At 27.5% G+C, this 23142-nt stretch overlaps 1 protein-coding gene across 1 annotated transcript in view; it reads left to right on the top strand.

Moving 5' to 3' along the window:
• The window catches only part of LOC119607148 (cGMP-specific 3',5'-cyclic phosphodiesterase), a 136373-nt gene extending 113307 nt beyond the window's left edge, over positions 1 to 23066 (top strand). Inside the window, exons 5-6 of the mRNA XM_037960950.1 lie at positions 763 to 2552; positions 21477 to 23066. Coding sequence (XP_037816878.1) covers positions 1761 to 2552; positions 21477 to 21758 — 1074 coding nt within the window. The 5' untranslated portion in view covers positions 763 to 1760 and the 3' untranslated portion in view covers positions 21759 to 23066. The remainder of the gene's footprint in view (positions 1 to 762; positions 2553 to 21476) is intronic.
• Positions 23067 to 23142: the final 76 nt, after the last annotated feature.

Genomic DNA, 23142 nt, shown 5'->3' with positions numbered 1-23142 from the left:
ACCAAAATTCCCATAAAAAATGAGTTATTCGTACTATCGAACAGAAAAATTGTGACTTTATTCGTACTATAGAGTAGACAATGCAACAATTTTGCCATTCGTATTATTGGATATTCGTAATAAAGAGTGTACGTACTATTGGACGTCCACTGTATATGCAATTGGCGAACTAAATAAATAAATGTGTTACGTTTAGATTAATAAAATATTTGACAAAAATATTTATTTGATTTTACATAATTATTGTAACAGCAAATAATGTCAAATCTTATAATAAAAACCAAATTAACAATTAAAAATCTATTTACAGGAATTAAATTAGAATACTATAGGCTATACAAATACAAAATTTTATTTTAATTGGTCAATTAGTTTTAAAGATTTAAACGATTAAAAATTGTGCGATTTTGGTGGGTTCAACCTTTATTCTATTGTAAGGAATTGTACTACTTAGTAGAATCCTTACGAAATATGTATATGCAGTTTTGCGGAACCCCACATACACATTAAAAGTACATAAATTATAAAGTTATAGCTATTCAAGCCCCAACACCTTTATCGTTTCACTTTCCACTTCAATAAATATTTTATGCTTTTGCAAAAGATTATTTCTTTCTTGAACAAAAAGTATTTCTATTCTACATAAATTAATGGTTTTATTTTTTAAAAGTAATTGTTAAACTTTTTTATATACTTAAATTTAATTTATTTGTTTACTACATAAGGCAACCAATGAATTATTATATTTCATTACATTTTCAGATGGTGGTTTTTTGCTATTGGCTGCATATTAAGCAACTGTAGAAGGATGCTTTTCAGACCAGCTCAACAATCAGTTAAAACACAAAATACTTGGCAACCAAATAAGTAAATCATCCAACCAACCAAACAACTTAACTGAAACCAAACCGAACTAAACACAACTAAACTGAACTGAACTAAACACAGTAAAGAGTAGAGAGTATAAACTTAATATAAAATAAGGAAATTCTTACTACGGAGTATATATTTTAATAAAAACAAGTGATTGTTTGCTTTAAAAAATGAAGACAAACAAAATAATATAAAAAGAAAATAACAAAATCTAGAAAAGTAAACACAAAGAAACACAATATTTATTTATTTGTTAAGAATATAATAAAGTAAAACAAAAAGAAAAGATTTACATTACAAAGGCTAAAAACAACTTAACAATGATGTACGAAATTCGTAATATTGCACATTTTTTATAAGCACAAAATCCAATGAAAATTACTCAGACATTTAACAACAACAATAAAATTCAACAGTAAAACAGTCAAGAGTCATCAATTACAAAAGCCACAGGTAATCTATAATGTAATCACAACAAATATTGATACAACAACTACCAATATCATACCAACAATAACCAAGTAAGACCACAGCAACTCAAACAAACTGTGTTAAAAGGAGAGAGAAAGGACATTAACGTTTATTCAAATTTATCAGCTAACAAGAGAAGAAAAGAAAGAGAGAAAAGTACATTTTTGGTTTATTTATTTAATTATTGTAACGAAAAGCAAAAAAAGCTCTTCTGTGTTAAATGACAAGTTCATGTTGTTGTGGTAATTTTTGATTGATTATGGCTGAACTTTATAGAGGTTGATTGTTTTTAAATTAGTTTTTGTTGTATCCCAAACATTATTTTTTTGCGTAAATGTCTATAAACGAAACAAGTGTGAGAAGAAGAGCTGGTCTCCTCAAAATATCCTTGTACTATTGCTGGTACATAGAACACAATGACAGATGTGTCAACGACACAAACAAACGCACTACAAAGTGCTAAATCAATAAAAAATAACAATGAAACCTGTCACTCAATAGCGGATACAACGTCAGCAACGCCAACAGCAGCAACCGGTTCACTTACCAATGGTTCTACAACAAAAATCAATAAAATACAAATACCAGCAATAACCAAAGACGAACAATATTTGGCAGGAGCAACAACAATAACAACAGCAAGCAACAAAATGTCAACAGTGGGTATTAAAAGTCCAACACCCACAAGTCAATCACCGGCTACAACTCCTAGTCAAACATTAGTTTCTTATGATACAAATACATCTGCCTGTTCAACTACTTTAATCACAACAGCAAATCAATCGAATCAACTTGTTACAAAGCCCGCCTTACAAACCGACAAAGATTTCGTTTCACCAGAAACTATAGTCACTGCGTCACCATCATCAACACCCTCACCCACAAGAACTTGTGGTGGTGGTGGTAATAGCAATAGCAGCAATATAATGGGTACAGCAACAGCATTGAGTTCACCCATCAGCTGTTCGAGTCCCTCCATTAAGAGTGTAACAAAACAACAGCGTGAAGCTTCTGCTCAAGATGTAGATGAAGTGGCTCGTTTGTTTGAAGAGAAACCAGAAGCTTTTGAAAAATGGCTACTTGAGCGTGCACCACCGGAAGCTTTGGCACGTCTTCATGAATTTATCGAAAATCGCAAGCAACCATTGAAAAGACCTTCGGTTACGTCTGATCTATTTCAACAATGGATGTCTTCATCACCGATTCAGGTGAGTTAAAAAAATCTATAGTTTATAACATGTAAGAGTGTTATATTTCGAACATTACAGTGGTTTTTGTAGAGGTCATTATACATACATATGTTGCCACCAGTCATCAAAAAGTTGACAAACTGATTTTCTGAATGAAATTTATATTATTACTAGGTTAGGTTGATAGGATAATATATACTATATAAAATCCGAAGATATACAACTAGGCCACTATCGGTCCTGTTATGCGCTCTTTTTCAATGAAAAACTAAAATATATAGAACAAATTTCAAATTGTTTAATGTGGAAACTTTTTTGATAACAACAAAATCGAAAGACGGTGTTCCGAAATATTTTTATACCCTTTACTTTCGTGTAATTTCCCGACCCTATAAGGTATATATAATCTGGATCATTATAAATAAAGGATTCGATTTAGCCATGTCCATTTGTCCGTCTGTCTGTGTGTATGTTGAAATCAGTTTTCAGAAGATCCCAGATATCTTAAATAATTCTATCAGACATATGTAAGTTCGGGAAGAACGCTATTTTAAATCATCAGAAATTATAAACAAACAGCAACAACATACGTTATCATACGATAAATTTTGTTATTATACTTGCTTGTTTATAAAAACAAAGCAAAGAAAGAACAACACGTTACGAAATTAAGTATGTTGAGCCCAGATTACGTGAGAACCAATAAATGGGTACTTTTTGGTACTTGTTCTTCAAAAGGTACTTTTTTTAATTTTCTATAATATTGAACCTAGAAACATTAAATTAAGCATGTAGAACCCAGATTGAGTGAGAACATATAAAAGGGGACTTTTTGGTACTTTTTCATTCTACAAAAGGTACTTTTTAAATTTTCTATAATATTGAACCTAGAAACATAAAAATAAGCATGTAGAGCTTGGATTAAGTGAGAACCTATAAAAGGTGCTTTTTTATACTTTTTCGTTACTTTTTGTATTTTTGTATAATATTGGACCTAGTAACATGACATTAAGCATGTAGAGCCCGAAGTAAATGAGAATCTATGAAAGGGGACTTTCTGGTACTTTTTCGTTTTTGATTTTTTGTAATAATTTTTTGCACTTAAGCATCATGTTGAAGGGTATGTAAGATTCGGCACAGCCGAATATAAAACTGATACTTGTTTATGGTCCTTTTAAATGAGAGGTGTAAAATATTATATTTAAAAAAAATTCAAAAAGTCATTACCCTAATGTACATATGTACATTCATTATTAGAAATTGATTTAAAAAAGGTTTTGATGTTCAAACTTTGGCCCATTCCACGGTGGTAAATTCCGGCCAAAAATCCACAAATGTTTCTTATAGGTAAGGCTTGTTTGGTACTGACTAAGGGCAATATCGGTTGAAGATTTCGCCTAGCCCCTATACAAGTGACCCCCCAGAAAACTCCTTAAATACTCATAAATACGTTAAATATGAAGCAATTTCCATGAAATTTAGCTGATATCACTATAAAATTTCAGTTTTATGCACGCATAAATTTTACGGTATAGTATGGCGGACATGGGGTCATATTTGACCCTAGTACTTGTATAAGGTTATTAAATGCTGATAATTGGGTTAAAAATACTAGTAAAGCAACGAAATTTGACACAAAATACCTAAACCTCTCGACCAAATTTTCTGGCAATCGGTACATAATTGACCCTACCTACCATATAAGGTCCCATTCAGGTAATTACTTTAACGCTCATTACTGCTTAAAATTATCTGTATGGCAATGAAATTCGACACAAACAAGTTTTATAGGAACCTAATTTCACTATAAAATTTTATGAGAATTGGTCCATAATTGACCCTACCTCCCATATTAGGTTCCTTGCAAAAAATTACTTTAACACTTATTACTGGCTTTAATATATCTGTCTAGCAATGGAATTCGACACAAACATGTTTTATATGAACAATTGGTCCATAATTGACCCTATCCCCTATATAAGGATCCTTAAGAAAATGGATTTAACTGACTGATAAATATCCGCATAAACATAAATATCAACATAAACAAGTTTTATAGACGGTAAAATCCTTCTATCAAATTTTATTTAGTTCAGTCCATAATTGACCCTTCCCTCCTCCATTTGATTTTGTACTATTGATAATATGTCGTCCCGTTCTCTATTTTTATGAAGTTGAAATATATGGAAAAGTTCAGCATTTGTAATAGACGAAATTGTTAAAAATGCTCTAGTTACTAGAGTTGCAGGAAGTTGCAGATGAAATTTATAATACTTATTCCTGATATATAACAGTAGTAGATCCAATGTTCACTCAACCTCTTATAGCCACATTTTCTTTTCTACGGTCTTTCAAAATTTGGATTTGTATAGTTTTTTTAGTTTTTAAAGTACCGAAAAAAATTAAACCGCACAAAATCGCAATAACCACATGGAATGGTCACTTACTAAGACTACAAAGAAAAACTTGAAGGAAAAATCATAGACTTCATTTAAGTAAAGGTGTCTAAAATCTAATTTAAAAACCTTAAAATGACAGGCTAAATATTATCAACTTTGCATATGTATAAACAGTCACAAGATTAAGCAATAATCAAAATATCATTTAAATTGTATTATTTGAAGTATAAGCTATAATCTACCATCAAAAATTTATCAGAATTAAATAATTGAAAGAAATCATTTTTGGCCGGAATTGACCACCGTGCATTCTAACAAAATTCAAACATTTAAATATTTGCTTTATCATTTGTCTGCAAACAATTTCTATTTATAATTTATTTATTTACACAGCTTTCGTTGGTTTTTTCCCTTAAACAAATTTGCCAATTAGTTTTCTACTCATTTTATAATGTGGCAAGATCATGTCTGAATCTTTATTTCAGCTTGTATTTGACACTGAGAAATTAATTTAAAATATATTTACCAAATAAATATGTACATATGTATGTATATAAACAAAAAGTGTGAAAAAAGTATAAAAAATTTATATTTATTTATTATTTATTTAGTTTTTGACTAAAGACCTTGAAATGAGTGATGTTAAAAATGTTAAAGAAACTTTCGAAATAAAATTAATTGATTTGATGAAGGTAAGCTATAATGTTTACTAAGTTATCTGAATCTTTCGTAAATGTTATATAATGCTTTGTAAATCATAAATTTCTACACGAGCATATAATCCATGAAAGAACCGGAAAATATTTTTCCACTTGTGGAATATTTCGTCCTTCTCTGCTTAGGTAGGATTGATATTCATCACCGTTGGTGTAATGCAATTGCTGATCTATACTATATTTTATTATTATTTGGCAAACATTATTTTCTTTAATATTAAATGATATTGCACACCACAACAACTGTAAAACAACGAAAAATAAGAAACTTTAACCCAACATCAACCGTCACTAACAATTAAAACTAAAAGCCAAATTACTTAACAAAGCATGTTGCAATGCAATACATGTTGTTAAAATAAAATGCCAAAACGGGAAAAAAGATTCAAAATTAAAAATGTATATCACTGAGCACAAGTAATAACAGCTTAACTTTCGATAAAAATCACAGAATTGAGCATAACCGAAGCATTTTTCTTTAATCTTTTCAGACAAATTTGTTAGAGAAGTAATCGTTTTTGAGGTAAAAATTTTGTTTATAGGATAAGTCAACTTAGAACAGTTATCGTTTGTGACCACAGATTCTTTAAAATCCTCTACTACGTGCAATATGTACGATTAGTATTGACACCAGCAATAACACTACTCACTTCTATTAGTATTTGCAACACTGCAATAACATTTGTGAATAACAATAAACTTTTTACGTGATTTTCATTTAATCCTTCGTAAGAAGTTTTTTTTTTCGTACTACATGTTGTATAATGAATATGACACTTATACGTACATGTTGACGTTGCAACATACACATTGTTGCTACACAAAAACACAGATTTCATATTCATTTCATTTTCCGCCTCTTAAAAACAACCTCAAGTTGAACAACATTTTCGGTTGTTCATTTAATTTATACTTTTGTTAAACTGTCGTAAGTTATTAGTTTTAGTTTTCTTTGGAAATTTGTTTCTTTATTTCTCTTTATTCTTTTTATTGGTGGCAAAAAATGCTTCAATGTAACTTTTATAATTGTAGTTTTTAGAGAAAAATTTTGTTAAGAAAACACAAAGTTTTTTTATTAAGGATGCACCCCGATGTTTAACGCCAGCCCTACTACACTCACCTTAATAAATATAGCGACCGACTCGAAATCATTCTTTTATATAAAGCTGTCTATTGTAATTCGCATAATAATGTTATAAGTGCAGTTAACCGTATCTTCCATGAAAAGGTTTATTTAACAGTAATTCGTTTTCTAACTTCTAATGTTTTAAAGATTTCGTATATTCAAATACTGGCAAAAAATATTATCTTTGTGAATAGATTTCGTCCACTTATTACTCCGAATATTTCAAATAAAATATAATTGTTGGTAATTTCCACACTCTCCTCCTTTCCATTAAAAGATGAGATATTACACTTTTAATCGTTTTAAAAACTATAAATTATTTAAATTTTATTCGTCAAAAATGTTAAATTGATATGTAAATATCATAATTTTATTAAACCATTATCGAACATGAAAAAAACGAAATTCAATAACACAATTTCATCAAAATAATCTCCCTTATCCAACATATATAACATTATAGTTGGGTCTTCGAACAAACGGTTTCGGTACAATGACTTTATAGATTTTTTTATTTTGTTTAGTAATTTGCTTTTTTGGAGGTCTTCTGGTAATTTTACGTTTAATATTATAGTTAAAACCGGAAACAATAACACGAATTTTTTTCGGATGTTTTTTTGTAGACGGTTTCTTAGTAGTATTTATGGTAGCTGTATTAGATGTACCGGAGTTATTGTTATTATTGGTAGCAGGTGGATTATTATTGTTGTTATTATCGGTAGCAGGTGGATTATTGTTGTTATTTGTAGCTGGTGGATTGTTCTTATCATCATCCTCTACTTTGCCGCCATTGTTGTTGCCATTGTTTCCATTTCCGTTGTTTCCATTTCCATTTCCGTTGTTTCCATTTCCATTTCCGCCATTTCCATTGTTCTTTTGTGCCTCTGCATAATGTCCATAAAGGGCTAAAGTTATAACTATAAATTGTAACAAAATTTTTAATTTCATTTAGTTATTTATTAGAAGTATTTCCAAGAATGATTAGAATTAACTGCTAGAACCTCTTGCTGGATCTAATGGTTTTATAGAAATAATATTTAGTTTTTCTTTCGTCTTTTATTAACTTAAATATTTGTATAAAAACATAATCTATTTTTGCTTTCTTAATTATTTAAACAGTTGTTTGTTTTTATCTGAAATTTTAACCAGAAATTATAATTTTGAAATATATGTATAATATATATATATATATATATATATATATATATATATATATATATATATACCATATACAATATTCTAATGATCAATAAATGTACATATATGATCTATGCAGTATTATATTATGATACTAAACTTAATAGGCATTATTAAAATTATTATTAGAGCCTTAAATTATCTGAAGCTGATTGATTCTTATGTATTGCATTAAAACATATGTCCACAATGACTCCTCTGACCAAAAAGGCCCTATCTACAAAAACATTTAAATATTAAAGTTCCAATATATCAATTTTTATTTATTTAATATAAATTAATCACTCTGATAGAAACAAACTTTTCAATTTATAAATAGTTTTTTGCTCCTCCTGTAAAATTTTAAAAATGTTAGAAAGGGCCGTTTGCGTTTTAGGTGATGATATATTCCTTATATATTCACAAATTACAAACGCAAAAAAATTCCAATTGCAAAAACACATACAACTATTATTAATTCTTATTTCACGTCCTTACTATGTTTTCGACGTTTTTCTGCACAAATTGCATTTACATTTCACTATATAATTTATATTTTTAAAACATAAACGTCCTTCGATTGAAATTTAATTATTAAATACCAATTTGTCATAATCTCAACAACAGTAAAGAAAATATAGAAGGACATAAAAATAAAATAAAACATTTTACAAAAGACAAGTGCGGTTTCTCCTTTTCTTATTGCAATCTATTTAAAGAAATTAAAAAAAAAATACAATTTGAATTGCGGTGAAATAAACAGAACCATATATAAAGAAAACTTTTTAACTCAAAAAAAAAAAAAAAAAAAAAAAAAATGCCATTGTAAACATTTAACTTTTGTTGTATTACATATTTGATGCACTATAATTGAATTGGTATTTTCTATTTATTAATGATAATGTTTGACCTTGTTAAATTTCTATAAGATTAGTTCAGAGTCGTCTTTAACAGAATATATAAAATAAATCAATTTCCCAGGTGAATCAAGTTCTATACGTTTGTGCTGATGTTTGTAACACACAAAAATATTGGTCCTACACCTACACCTTTAAGTATACTGATCGACTCAGAAACACATTTTAAGTCGATTAAGACATGTCCGTCCGTCTGTCAGGCTGGCTGGCTGTCCATGTAAACCTTATGCGCAAGGTACAGGCCGCAATTTTCAAATAAGTTTTATATAAGTATAAATGACACTGCAGATTTTCGTAATGATCAGCCCTTATTTGACCCTAGCCCCCATACAAACCCCCCTTCAAAAAATGTCTTAAACGTCTACAATTGACTTGTAACCATTTGTATCGCAATGAAACTCAACATAATTAACTATTATTTAAAAATATATCCTTTTCCCAAACTTAATGAGGATCGGCCCATGTTTGACCTATACTCCTATATAAAGCCTCATTTAGAAAATTTGTTTTTTATCAATAAATTGCTTAAATACTTTGGAATTAACGTAAAATTCAACATAAAAGTTTCTTTGTGAAAAATAAAAATTTTTAAAATATACTCATGGTGTAGGGTATTATATGGTCGGCAATGCCCGACTATACTTTCCTACTTGTTAAACTAGTAGTAGGGTATTCGTATACTATAATATAATTGTAAATGTCATCAATAAATTATTGTGGAATTTGCACTATTTTTTTAACACAACATATATACATAAATCTAACAGAAATTGAAAAGAATTAATTTTGTCCTGACGTCAATATATGGTGAGCTGGACCAAAGGATAAAAAGGTCCTTTTTTAATGTTTTTCTGATTTTTTCATATTTCTGGCAAATAAACTATATGCAAATTTAGTATCATATGAAAGGTTTTTGAGAGACGATTTAAATGACATAACATAATATATATACAATATACGATTCCTAAAGTGTTACAAATGTTGTAATTTTTTGGAAAAATTTTACATTTTTTAAATTTTTACATAAAATTATTTAATGTACATAATTGAAATTAATACATTATAAACCTCATATTATTTCACTAAAAAGGGTTTTTCAGTTTTTTGATTTTTTTTTTTTTAATTTTAAACCCTATTTTCTTCCCGGTATTGTGCTAGCTATATTTATTTAACGTACTATTATCTAACGTGCTAATATGTACTGTAGAGTGATTCAAGCCTGTATGAAGGAAAAAATTTTTTGTCTGACAGCCCGCTCCCCTCTCTAGAATTGTTTTACGGGTTGTAAAACAATGTCATACAAAATGTTTTCAAGTGCATTTACAAGGGAAAAATAATTCATAAGTCAGGGTTATTTCATAAGTTTTTATACTTAATATAGAATTTTTTGTTTTATTTCTGTTATTCCTTTAATTATATAGAGCATTATTCAAATAGAGAGTGTTTTTTCGAATTTTTGAACTTTGGTGTTAAATTGTTCCCAAGTGCCTTAAAGGGTTAATCTACCTTTCTTCACTCTATTTTAAATACCGGACTATATACGACAAATTCCAGTAATTTTTGGTAAAGATGGCCGACAAATAAATATTATTTCGATATGGTACACTAAGAATTCCCAAATATTGCAAAATTTTACCTTTGAACTCTACAGTTTATAGGTTAAGAATGTCCGATTTTAATAAAACTTCGGATATATACTTTATATTATCTAGACTATAATAATACTTTATGATAATACTTTATTTAAAATATGCATCAGTAAAGAATTAATACGTATTCTCTAAAATATTACAAAAAAAATGCGATTTTCCCGAAATCCGATCAGTTCAAATCGCAGGTACAGCTAAACTGTATGAAATATTTATCTAATTTTTTTATCGTTTAATAGCCTTATCTATTGACCCTAAATCCCCATGAGATCTCCAAAAAATTTTTAAATTTGTTTAACAAAGATTAAAAAATAACTGAAGTTGGAGATTTGAAACGGCCGTTGAAAAATTCAAACTTTTTTGATCATAGCTGAGAAGAAGTAAGCGTTATCTTATAAAAGCAAAAACTAATATTCGATTCGAATTAAATGGTGCCGTTGCGGCATCTTTTAACGTTATCCTATCATCCAAATTTTTTATATGACATAGTTTTACAACCCAAAGAACAATTCTAGAATGAATTTTGACAAACGGAAAAAACCGTTTGTGTAAATTTTATTGAGGGTTATTATGTATTAATTTCAACGAATTATTTTAAATTTATCTGTGTTAAAATGTAAAAAATCTGAAAAATTTTAAAAATTCGATTATTTTTGCTGTCACACAAAAATTTTTAATATGCTATTGAAAGCGTCTCTGAAGGACCATTCTTATGATACCCAAATTTAATATCATTCCTTTGGAAGAAATATTAAAAAAAATCACAAAAACCTCAAATAAGGACCTTTTTATCCTTTGATCCAGCTAACCAAATATTGAGGTCAGGATAAAAATTTTGAGAAACGGTATCTTAAAAACAATTAAACTTTCATTTTAGTTGAGAACATTGAAACCTTATTTTTCCTCCATACAAACTGGTCCACCCTAATGTATATATGAAATCCAAAAAGCCCCAAGTAACAAAAAAATCTAAATCTACTTTTGATTACGATACAAAAAAGTTTTAAAATTAATTCTCGGGAATAAGGGGACAAATATCTTAAAGAAAATATAATAATAAATGTACAATTTAATAAAAACATTTTTACGCCTGAACATTTTCTACGAAAAGTGATTTCCACTAAAATTTTTATAATAATATTTTTTCCAACAATTTAAATGATTCCAAATTATTTCAATTATATTTTCATTGGTTAAAACTTTTCCTCATTTTATATTCAAAGAAATAAATTATAAATTTATTGTCAACAAATAAATTTCTTAAGAAGTAAAACAATAAATTAAAAAAAAAACAAATAATAATAATTTTAAAATGAAAAATCTATTTAAAGATCTGAACGAGAGTTGTTAAACGGAACTTTTTGTGCAAACTTTTTTGTGGTTTTGTTTTTATTACAATAAGCAATAAACGAGTGAAATGGGAAAATATATATTTTATAGATAAAGTAAAAAAAATGTAGTATAAATTTACACTAGAATAAATTTATACACACGCACACAGGTTTTTATAAACAATAAAAATACAAAAAGAAATAGAACAATTCATACGTAAAAAATAAATAAATAAAAACGAACTACTTTACACTGACATTTCAGGTGTGTTTGACATGTTTGCATGCATAACAAAAACAACAATAGTAAAAGTGTTATAATAAAGGAAGCACTAAAAATATAATAGTCCTTTTTATGTGTTTGTGTATCTGCATACATATGTAAGCGAATAGCGGAAACGGATGTGAAAGCACAACATTTATAATGTGTAAACTGCAATTTTGCAATAACATCTTACATATAAATGTTTTTCTTTTTAACATAAACACATACATACTTTTGAAGGACAGGATTATTTGTTATTTATTGCATTCGTTTTTTATGTTTTTTTTTTTAAAGTACAATACAAGCATTAATTTTGCACCTGAGTCCACATAAAAATCCAGTCGATGTTTTTTTAAGAAGTTATGGATTAAAAACAAAACACATACATATTTAAAAATAAATAATCTCTATTATCTATAAAAGTGACAATATTTTATAAAAACACTGAAATTTAAATAAATTTATTGAACAAATTTTCCCGGTTCAATAAATTTAGTCAAAAGGTTTTTTTTTATACCCTTCACCTTTGTGAGAAGGGTATATATGTACATATAATTTTGTTATTCTGTTCATAATTTAAAAATATTAATTTTGTGTCCTCATAAGGACACAATGATGTGTTATGATAAGGTACAAATACAATTTGTAACTCCTTATAGGCGTCGAAGTCGGTTTATCCGTCTAGGCATCCCCCTTTTTTAGTTAAGTTTGTTTTCAAGTGTATGTCCGTGTGCACGTTGAAATCAGTTTTCAGAAGACCCCAGACATCTGCAAGATCCGAATCTTTAATAATTCTATCAGACATACGATCGAATATAACGCTATTTAAAATCAGCAAATTCGGTCCAAAAATTAGGAAAATATGGACAAAAATCTAAGACTACACCTGAAAACTTCATCAAAAATTTAGATTTTTCGATCATGCACAGACAGAAATAATAAACAAACACAGAACAACAAATCACATAACAATAAATCACGGTAACTTTTGATATTGTACTTATAAAATCAATGCAAAGAAAGAACAACAATTACGAATAAAACAGTGTGTTTTTATTGGCTAGAAACTTGAAATTAAGTATATGGAGCCCGGGTTAAGTGAGAACCTATAAAAGGGGACTTTTTGGTACTTTTTCGTTGTACAAAAGGTACTTTTTCAATTTTTAATAATTGAACCTATAAATATGAAATTTAGAATGTAGTGCCCGGATTAAATAGAAACCTATAAAAGGGTACTTTTTGCTACTTTTTCGTTCCACAGAAGGTACTTTTTGAATTTTCTATAATATTAAACCTTCTTGGTACTTCTTCGTTGTGCAAAAGTTGCTTTTTGAATTTTTTTATAATATTGAACTTAGAAACATGAAATTAAGCATGTCGAACCGGGATTAAGCGAAAACCTATAAAGGGGACTTTTTGGTACTTTTTCGTTCTACAAAAGGTACTTTTTGATTTTTCTATAATATTGAATCTAGAAACATGAAATCGAGTATATAGAGCGCAGATTAAGTGAGAACCTATAAAAGGGGACCTTTTGCTCTATACAACTCCTACGACAATTTTTCATATGTTTTTCGAATGTTGTAAGAAAGTTCAGTGTTGCCAATTGTTTATTTCAACATATAAACAAAAAATTTAAACGATTTTAGCATAAAAAACGATAAAATGGTAACACTGAAATCAAAAACAAACAGCTGTTTACCAAAACAAAAGAAAAAACTAAAATTTTATTAAAAATAGTTTATTTATTAGTTTAAAATGTGGAATAAAAAAAATAAAAGAATTGAAAATTCAAAGAAAATAATTTGGTTTATTTCGCAAGTTTAATTAATTTAATATTTTTTGATTTTTTTATACTTTCACATTGTTATGTATATTTGTTTTGATTATTTTTTTTTTTTCATTGAGAACATAAACTTATGACTTTCTGCAAAGATCTGTTCACAATCACTGTTACTACACTTTAGTAGGTACAATATACAACTTGATTGTGAATTGAACAAATATTAGACATTAAGAGTCCTAAGTTAGTGAAAATCTGCAGGAAAGGATTTTTGGTACTATTTCGTTCAATGACTGGTACCCCAGCTAGCATTTGGAAGATTGTTGGATGATTAATCAGTAAACTGAGTCATTTTTGACTTCTTTTGATGACCTAAAAGTGATTAATAAGTTGAGCGCTTAAAAAATGACTCGAAAATGATCCCGATATATGATTGAAAACTGAATATTTGAAAAACAATAAGAAAATGTATAGCAATCATAAATTGATCACCCTGGTGATTAAAATATGATGGTTTCAAAAACTTATTTTGTGGTCATATTTCTAGCAGTTGGAAGATCTAAAATTGTTTCTTATGTAATTGTTTTTGTTTGCTATGAAACAGCAACACTTACACTTAAAAATGACTCAAAACGATTCAAAAATGAGTCGAAACGGATTAGAAATGGGGCTCAGAAAATACTCTTTTGGAAGAGTTAGCAAAACATTTTGTGTGGCCTAAAATGAGTTGATATAATTCTCATTTCGTTTATAAAATTAAATGTATAAGTATTTTAATTTGTGTGATATTTATTAAGTCGATTTTCTGTCAAGGAAATTGAAATTATATTATGCTTTAATTATAATAATTTTATATGTTTAATGATCTTCTACGGAAGATAGTTGGGCGACTAATCACTAAACTAAGTCTAAATAATTCCAATTAATGTTTAAAATCTGATTTATTTGGAAAAACGAAAACAAAATGTATACCAATCATAAATAGGTCATCCAGATGTTTGAAATATGATTGTTTATAAATTTAGTTTGTAGTTAAATTTCGCGCAGTCGGAAGATCAAAAACTGTTTTCTGTTGTATTGTATTTGTCTGTAACAAACATAAAAATTACTCAGAAAAGACTCAAAAATTACTATAATATGATTCAGAAATAACTCAAAAACGACCAGTTATTTGGCTCATTAATGACTCAAAAAAGATTAAAAAATGAGTCATAATTGATCAGAAGTGGGGCTCATAAATGACTCATTTAGATGAGTCGCGGGTAGGGTACCAATTTCTCCCGACGAATGTATCATTTATGATCAGAAAATGAGCTCATATATGATCATTTTAATCGTGCAGAAGAGTCATAAATGACTCGAATGTGATCTAAAATTTCAAAAAATGCTAGCTGTGTACTTTTTGGCTTTTATGTACACAGGACATTCTGATACTTTTTCGTTTTACGACTGATATTTTTGGATTTTATGTAATAAAATTCGTACTGACTGTTTTTTTTAACACATCATGGTGAAGGGTATATAAGCACAGCCGAATATATAATTTTTACTAGATTTATTTCTGTATAACCAATTTTTACCGTTTACCAGACCGATGCGTCGGTTGAACAAAGCTTATTCTTATTAGAATTTTACAAGGTTTCTGAGTACACAAAGAGTGAAGAGTGAACAATTTAAAAAAAAAGTTTAACAATATAAAAATATAATTTATATTATTAAACTTTTTTAAATTTAATTTTAAACTGTTTCTAACTGAACTTATCATACGTAATAAAACATTTTCAAAAAAAAAAAAAAAAAATACTTATAGAAATATGTAAATGTGACAAATAAACATAAATTATTTACATTATTGATTTAGAGTAATTTACTCTGAGTAAATAATGTAAAAAAACTACATTCGTTTGCATACATACATGAGTAATACTTAACATTTAGTTTATCTATTAAATCTTTTTTTATTTTTAATATAAAATTCTATTTATATTTTTGTGAGTGCCTGTATGTGACATTTATTTAAATTATATTTATTTTTATACAAAACACTTAAGTAAACTCCATACTAAGAAATATTATCCCTGTTCCTTGAAAATGGAAATAATAACAATAATAAGGAGAAAAAAACAATTTATCGACAGTATTAGTAAACACGCAATCTAATATTTTATATGACTTCGCCCCTTGTGCAAAAAGGTGTTTGTTCTTCGATGTGGAGGCGGCCTCATTATATTTTTTTTTTTCAACTTTACTTGTTATTTTTTTAATATTTAGTACTGGTAATGATGTACAGTCAGCTTATCTTGGCTATAAGTACCTCTGTTTCTAATGCGTGTGTCTTTATGAGGTTGCGTGCCATTGTGCGTTTAAATATAAATGGTTTCGACAAAATTAAAATGAAAAAAAAAAATGTCAGCTTAATTTGTGTAGTAGAGTGTAGAGAATGGTTTAAGTATTTACAAACATTATAAAATATTTTCTCTAATTAACTAAAAAAAAAATAAGACATATTAATGTGAAATTACGGATTACACGTAGAAATGAAGTTTAAACGTGCATTCGTGAGAGTCATTGCATTTATAATTTCTACAAAATAATATTGCTTCCTTATACACACATATATTATGAATTTTTATTGATAGTAAAGTCGGTTTAGCGATATCGGTCTGCCTATTGAAATCATTTTTCTGAAGTCCCCAGATATCTCCGGGAATAGTCGGTTACATGTTAACTTTTTTCTAGTTGACCGATTTATTTGATTTTTAATATAAAACATTTTTAATCATTATAAAACACTAAGAACTCTTCTCTGGCAGGATAAAGATAAATACAGTCCTTAATAGGTCAAATTTCGTTATTTCTGCAGATTATAAACAGAATGACAAATTTAAGTTATCATACCTTTTTTTAAATATCTTGTTGTAAATATTAAAATTCTGATATCATTATCCTCAATTCTAAACGATATACAATTTATATTTTTTAATTATAAACTATTCAAAACTTTAAAAATGTTTTGTTAATCTAATTGAAATATAGCGTTTTATTTAGTCATTAAAATAATATTTATAAAGAAAACAAATTGCTTATTTTATGTATTTCAAATTACTTTGTTCATGTTTTAGTTATTTTAATTTGGTAGTGCAATTTTATTAAGTATTTTTAATTTAATATTGTTGATAAAATCTTAACGATGGATTTTATCATGCACTTAAAATTGAAGTACATACAAGTACTGCAGTTAGCAATTTTATATTCATATATGAATAATAAACGGGATCCAAAAAATAAATTTCAGAGCTATTAAAAATTACTAATTTAAGGACTGATTCTCATTGAAAACTTTCCGAGAGAATCAGAATCGCTTATTAAAATGTATCGTTATCAATATTGTATTTATTCACAATACTAACTTTAATAAGTAACTAACGGCTATATTAAGTTACTTAGCATTAAGCAACTCTTAATTCTCCCAATCGGATAGAATTCCATCTTTAAGTATAAGTGATTCCAGAAATTTTCAAATAATTTAATAATAAAGGTTATGTTTAGGTAAGAATTTCTGATTTATTTACCTTAAAATTCGATCTTTGTTAGTTTGATTGTGTTATAAAACTTAATTGTATTGAGGAATTCATTAGAGAACTCTACATTCTACTAGTTTCAATATTTCTACCATTTTTAGTGGCGTATGGTATAATAAAACTCTCTTCTATTAAAAATAAAGATTAAATAAAACTAGTAAACATTTATAGTCGGGCATGGCGGATCATATGATACCCTACACTAGTGATTATGTTACAAATTTTTGATTATTTTTTTTTAACAATAAAGAATTTAATTTAATTTTTAGCTTAATTCAGAAATATTTTAACAATTTGTTGACAATAAAAGGGGTTTAATATGGTCATGTGCTTATAAATTTTGGTAGAGGGATTTACTCCTACAACAGTTATTTATGCAGAATATCATCGTGATGTTAGTATTTATAAGTGAATTTTGACCATTAAGTCATTTTCTGAAGGGGACTTAGTATGAGGGCTAGGATCAAATGAGGCCCGATCATTACGAAAATCAGCAATATCATTAAGACTTATATAAAACTAAATTTTGCCGATTTTTGGAGTGATACAAGAACATTTAACATATTTATGAGCTCAAAAGCCCTATTCGGGGGGTACGGTTGTATCTGACCTATACGAAATAATAGACCGATTTTAACCATTTTCAATAGGACTCACCCTTGAGTCAAAAGAAGAGTATAGCCAAATTTCATCAAATTATCTTGAAATGTGCGCACAAGGTTTACATGGACACACAAACAGACAGCCGGACAGACAGACGGTCATAGCTAAATCGACTCAGAAAGTCGATTGGTATACTTTAAGGTGGGTGTAGGACCAATATTTTTGGGTGTTACAAACATCAACACAAACACATATTACCGTTCCCACTATAGTGGTAAAATATAAATTTAGAAAAAATTCGAAACAATTCAAACATTTACAGCTCTGCAGAGAATGTTAGTAAGAAGAAATTTTTTTTGTTGATACCTTTCTTTTAAATTTATATGTTTAAATGTTAAAATTGCATGCTTCATAACAATTTTAAAACAGTGTTTAGATGTAGTGTTCTACAATTTTGTTTACAACATTTTTGTTATTGTTTTGTTTGTATTTTGATGTTTGTTCATAAATAAAATTCAAAAAAACAGGTAAAAAGTAAATTGATGTTTTCCAATTGAAAATAGAAATTGTGTAGAATGGGAAAACCAAGAAAAAAAAAAATTAAAATAAAAATTTGTTGTTGCATTTTATTATTTTTCATCAGAATTTGCACGTCAATAAAGTATTTTGCATATTGAAATTTCCATTTAATTGCGTTGGGTTTTTCAAATTATTTTTTAATTGCTTTTTGGATATTATTGTTTTATTGTTAAAAGGACACGTGTTAAGTATTTTTCAATTGTAATTTTCAAAAATCATATCCTTATTGTGTGAAACTGTGTAGTTATTAGCGTTAAAAATGTTTAAAGGGAAATAATGAGGCAATTCCAATATAAAAAATTAGTTTAGATTTTTAGAACAAGTATAAATCAATGAAATTCAATTATGAGATGTTTAATCAATCATTAAAAAATATAAAATATAGAAATTGATGAAATAACACAAAGAATTATTAAAAAAACGCACTGAGTTGTCTTTCAAAATCTTTAACTGCCAAAGGAGAGCGACTTGTATCCAAGCAAAAACCATTGAAGTCCTAATTTATCTTCTCCAAAGTCCATATACGAACTTAAAAGAACACTATGTTTAAATTTAGACCTCTAAACAGACCTTAGGTTGCTTGGAAACAATATAAAGTGAACTATCGTGTGGTACGGGAAAAATACTTAATTTAGATATTTACAAATAGAGGCGGTTCTCATCACCTAAGATCCACAAAAGCAATATTTTTTAGCTAATACATACACTTATATATAGTTAGAACCCAAATCAAGAATAACTATTCAAATCCAACTACGCCTACTGTATTTTATTCATAAAATAATGCATTCAAAATATGAGGTAGAATATCAAAATTCTAGCATGTAATAGTTCTATAGTGGTATACGGTGATATCCCCATACTTAGAGTGGCTAGGATGGTATTTTGTGTTAGCTTTATTAAATAAGAATCAAAATTATACAATTCTAAATAAATAAATGAATAGTTTTTGTTTATCAATACAAAATGACCAAAAACCCAGATTATTTTTGTTATAATCTATAGATTTATACCCCACTAAAATTTTTTTCTAGGTCCAAATCCATTGATTTCCTAATATATCATGTATCCAATTCAAAGTTACTTATTTTTTTCGAAATAAATTCAAAGAAACGATAGATTTCATGTTAAGTCAAATATTGAAAAATTCTTATAGGTATATAGGATAATAAATCGGTTAAGAAATGTCCAAACTTAGTCGTTCCACTACTAAAATATCTAAAAAATATTATTCTAATATATAGGAGTAATAAAAATATTAAATTTTATAAAATAATGCAGCAATATTAAAAAAATGAACAAAAAACCTAAAAAAGCAAAATACTTTATTGACCTTAAAAATTAACAATACGTTCAGATTTTATCAAATATCTCGTTAATTAATATCACGATTTCGCTTTTTATGGTAGAAAATTAAAATATAAGATATTCTTTAAAAATACAACAAATAAATTGCTTTATTTTGCTAAAAATAATTGTTCAGATAAAGTTTTTTCTTAAAATTTATAAAATTTTACATAGGCAAATTACTTAATTGATTCACTGTATATCCATTGATAAATTATTTATTATTACTACACTTAGTAAAAAATAAATTACTTACTTGCATATACAGAGTTTTTAAACATACTTCTAGGCTGATAGATAAATTACCTAGTCCAAAAGTTTTTTATCCCAGAGATCAGAGTAGTTTTCTAAACCTCTACATGGCAAGTTATCGAGATATCGTAGCTTTAAATTCGAAAATACTACCTTAAAATTATAGCTTATCTTCTGTTCTCTTTTCTTCTCGAGATATTTTAACTAAATAAAAATTCACATAAAATAAATTTTTTGAACTGCTTAAAAGTTCTTTACATGTTGGATTTTATTTTTTATAAGTTCATAGTTTTAGAGATTTTTTCAACATTGTATTTATCCGATTTCAATCGTTTTAGTCTCTAATTAAAGCCTGTGCCAAAGATACTTTAAAAACGGTATCTTCCATTTTCTTTATTCCTTCACCAAAAAATAGCTTAATTTTTAAATTCTTTATTTCTTTTTTAAAAATTTTACATTTTTCACTTATGTTTTTCAATAATCACTATTAATTGTAATTGTATGTATAAAACGCTTCTATCCATACAATTTGTAATTAATAGAAGTAGTTAAATGAAGTTGCGAAATAGAATTTATTTTATCAGCTTTATTCAAGTTTGTAAAATTTCAGGCTAATTGGGTTACTAAAATTGATTCAAAACAAGTAAAATAAAAAGTTTGTGAAAAATATATATTTTATATCACTTTAAAATTATATTATTTATATTCGTAGTATGTAATGTATACATAAATTTTCCATTACTTTTTGTTATATAAACGTCTGTATAATTTTTTTCAGTATACCCCCAGAGAGACTTTAGTAGTAAATTGGTTTTTTGCATGTTGCCAAAATGAAAAAGTTATAACACTTGTTCCTTATATTTGTATGGTTAAAACACTAAAAGTGAACAATACAAATGTATGTACGTACGTAAAAAATGGGCATGACAATAATAATATTATTTGCCTTATAAACTTCAGATAGCAAAAATGAAAATAATATAACTTCTCGTATTCTTTTTTCATTATGCAATACTCCTAAGGGTTTTAAACACTACAACTACGGAGGTTATCATAACTTTTTTATTAGAAACTTTTTAATAAAATTAACTTTAAATACTTATAATGCAAACATTTTTGCTAACATTTTTGTTGTAACAATCAATTCGAAATATTTCAGTCGGTTAATTTTCAAAACTTTTTTATTATTGGTTTTCTTACTTTTTGTTTTGTTTATAGAAAAATCGTTCCTTATCGTCAGCATCGAGTAGCAGTCATTCAGTATTGGACAATCGTCGTCACTTAATGGAATTGGATGAAGGTGAACTGTTTATGGAATTAATACGTGATGTTGCCAATGAATTGGACATCGATGTGTTATGTCATAAAATCCTAGTCAATGTTGGTCTGCTAACACATGCAGATCGTGGCTCATTGTTCTTGGCAAAAGGACCACCCAACAATCGATACTTGGTGGCCAAATTATTCGATGTTACACAAAAGACACGTAAGTTAATTTGAAATAAATACATACATACTACGTACCACCTCACATCTTTTTATCTTTTATTTTGCACTACATATTGTTTCAATTTTAATAGAATTGCAAAGTGTATTTCATTAACTTTTTTGTTTCGTTTACACAATTGCATTATTTAGTAAAATACAAAAAAAAAGTATTTCTTTTTGGATTAAAATCCATTAAAACATAATGAATATTTGATTAGATTTAGTGTTGCATTTACATAAATGCATTTATTTTGTTCAATTTTAGTTTAAATGGACTATTTACTGTTGGTAATTGTTAAAATTACTTAAAATTGTTAATTTAAATGGATAAGAAATAAGCGAAAAGAATTTTACATTTTCAAATGAAGATATTTAAAAAATGCGATACGTTTCCGATTGTGGGAGGTCTCAAGAATATAAATATATTTTTTATTATACACTTCACCACCATTAGTGGTGATAGAGGGTGTATATAAGTTTGTCATTCCGTTTATAACATTAAGAAATATTCATCTGAGACCCAACTATGTGTATATATTCTTAGTTCTACGGAATTCTGAGTCGATTTAGCTAAGTCCGTCCGTCTGTCTGTCTATATGTCTGTAAAAAAAACACACATTAAAAAAAGCAATAGAAATTAATGAAATTCTTCCAAAATATTCATCACTTTCCTAGGCAGTTTGGTACTGAAAATCAGAACAATGGTTCTACTGTGTAAAGGGTTATGAATCAGAATTGGAAAAAATAATGCATTTTCGCTCCTTCTTTTGTAATAAAAAAACAAGGATGAACTATGATGAAAATCAGAAAAATCGATCCATTAATTTCTATAGCTCGAATAGATAATTAATACGAATAAAATCAATTTTTTTTTTTAAAGAAACCAACATCAACAAAAAGTAACCACGACAGATTTTGGGCATTTTTAGATCCAAGGACTCAATAATACGATGGGTTACAAACAGAATAACAAAATTTATATAACCAACATTTTTTGGTGATGTTCCGCAATGTCTTTGCCATTCCTTTTGTTAGATTCGATGGCTATTTATAAATACGCTTCAATATGTCTGACCGTATGAAATTCTCCATAAATATTATCTATTTCATAAAAGTATAACCCTTAAAATAAGTAATTTTCAGAAAAAAACAAAATTAAATTAAAATTCACATCTACACAGGAAAAAATAAAATAACCAGTTTTGGTTAAAAATAAACAAAGTGGCAACACTAGTCACTATTTCGAAATATAGATCCCCTGCAGGAAATGTCAATAGTGAAACTGTACTGACTTACTATTGACACAGTCACCAGTACTAGTGACTTATTATATGACATACAATGCTTTCTACTATAGACATTTAACATGTGCGTGTCATTGAAAATCTACTACTGA

The sequence above is a fragment of the Lucilia sericata genome, unplaced genomic scaffold (assembly GCF_015586225.1).
Source record: "Lucilia sericata isolate MDLA Ls3-8-SP2 unplaced genomic scaffold, ASM1558622v1 Contig000664F_arrow, whole genome shotgun sequence".
Lineage (NCBI taxonomy): Eukaryota > Metazoa > Arthropoda > Insecta > Diptera > Calliphoridae > Lucilia > Lucilia sericata.
Note: the sequence above shows the minus strand (reverse complement) of the source record. Positions and strands in the feature narration are given on the sequence as shown.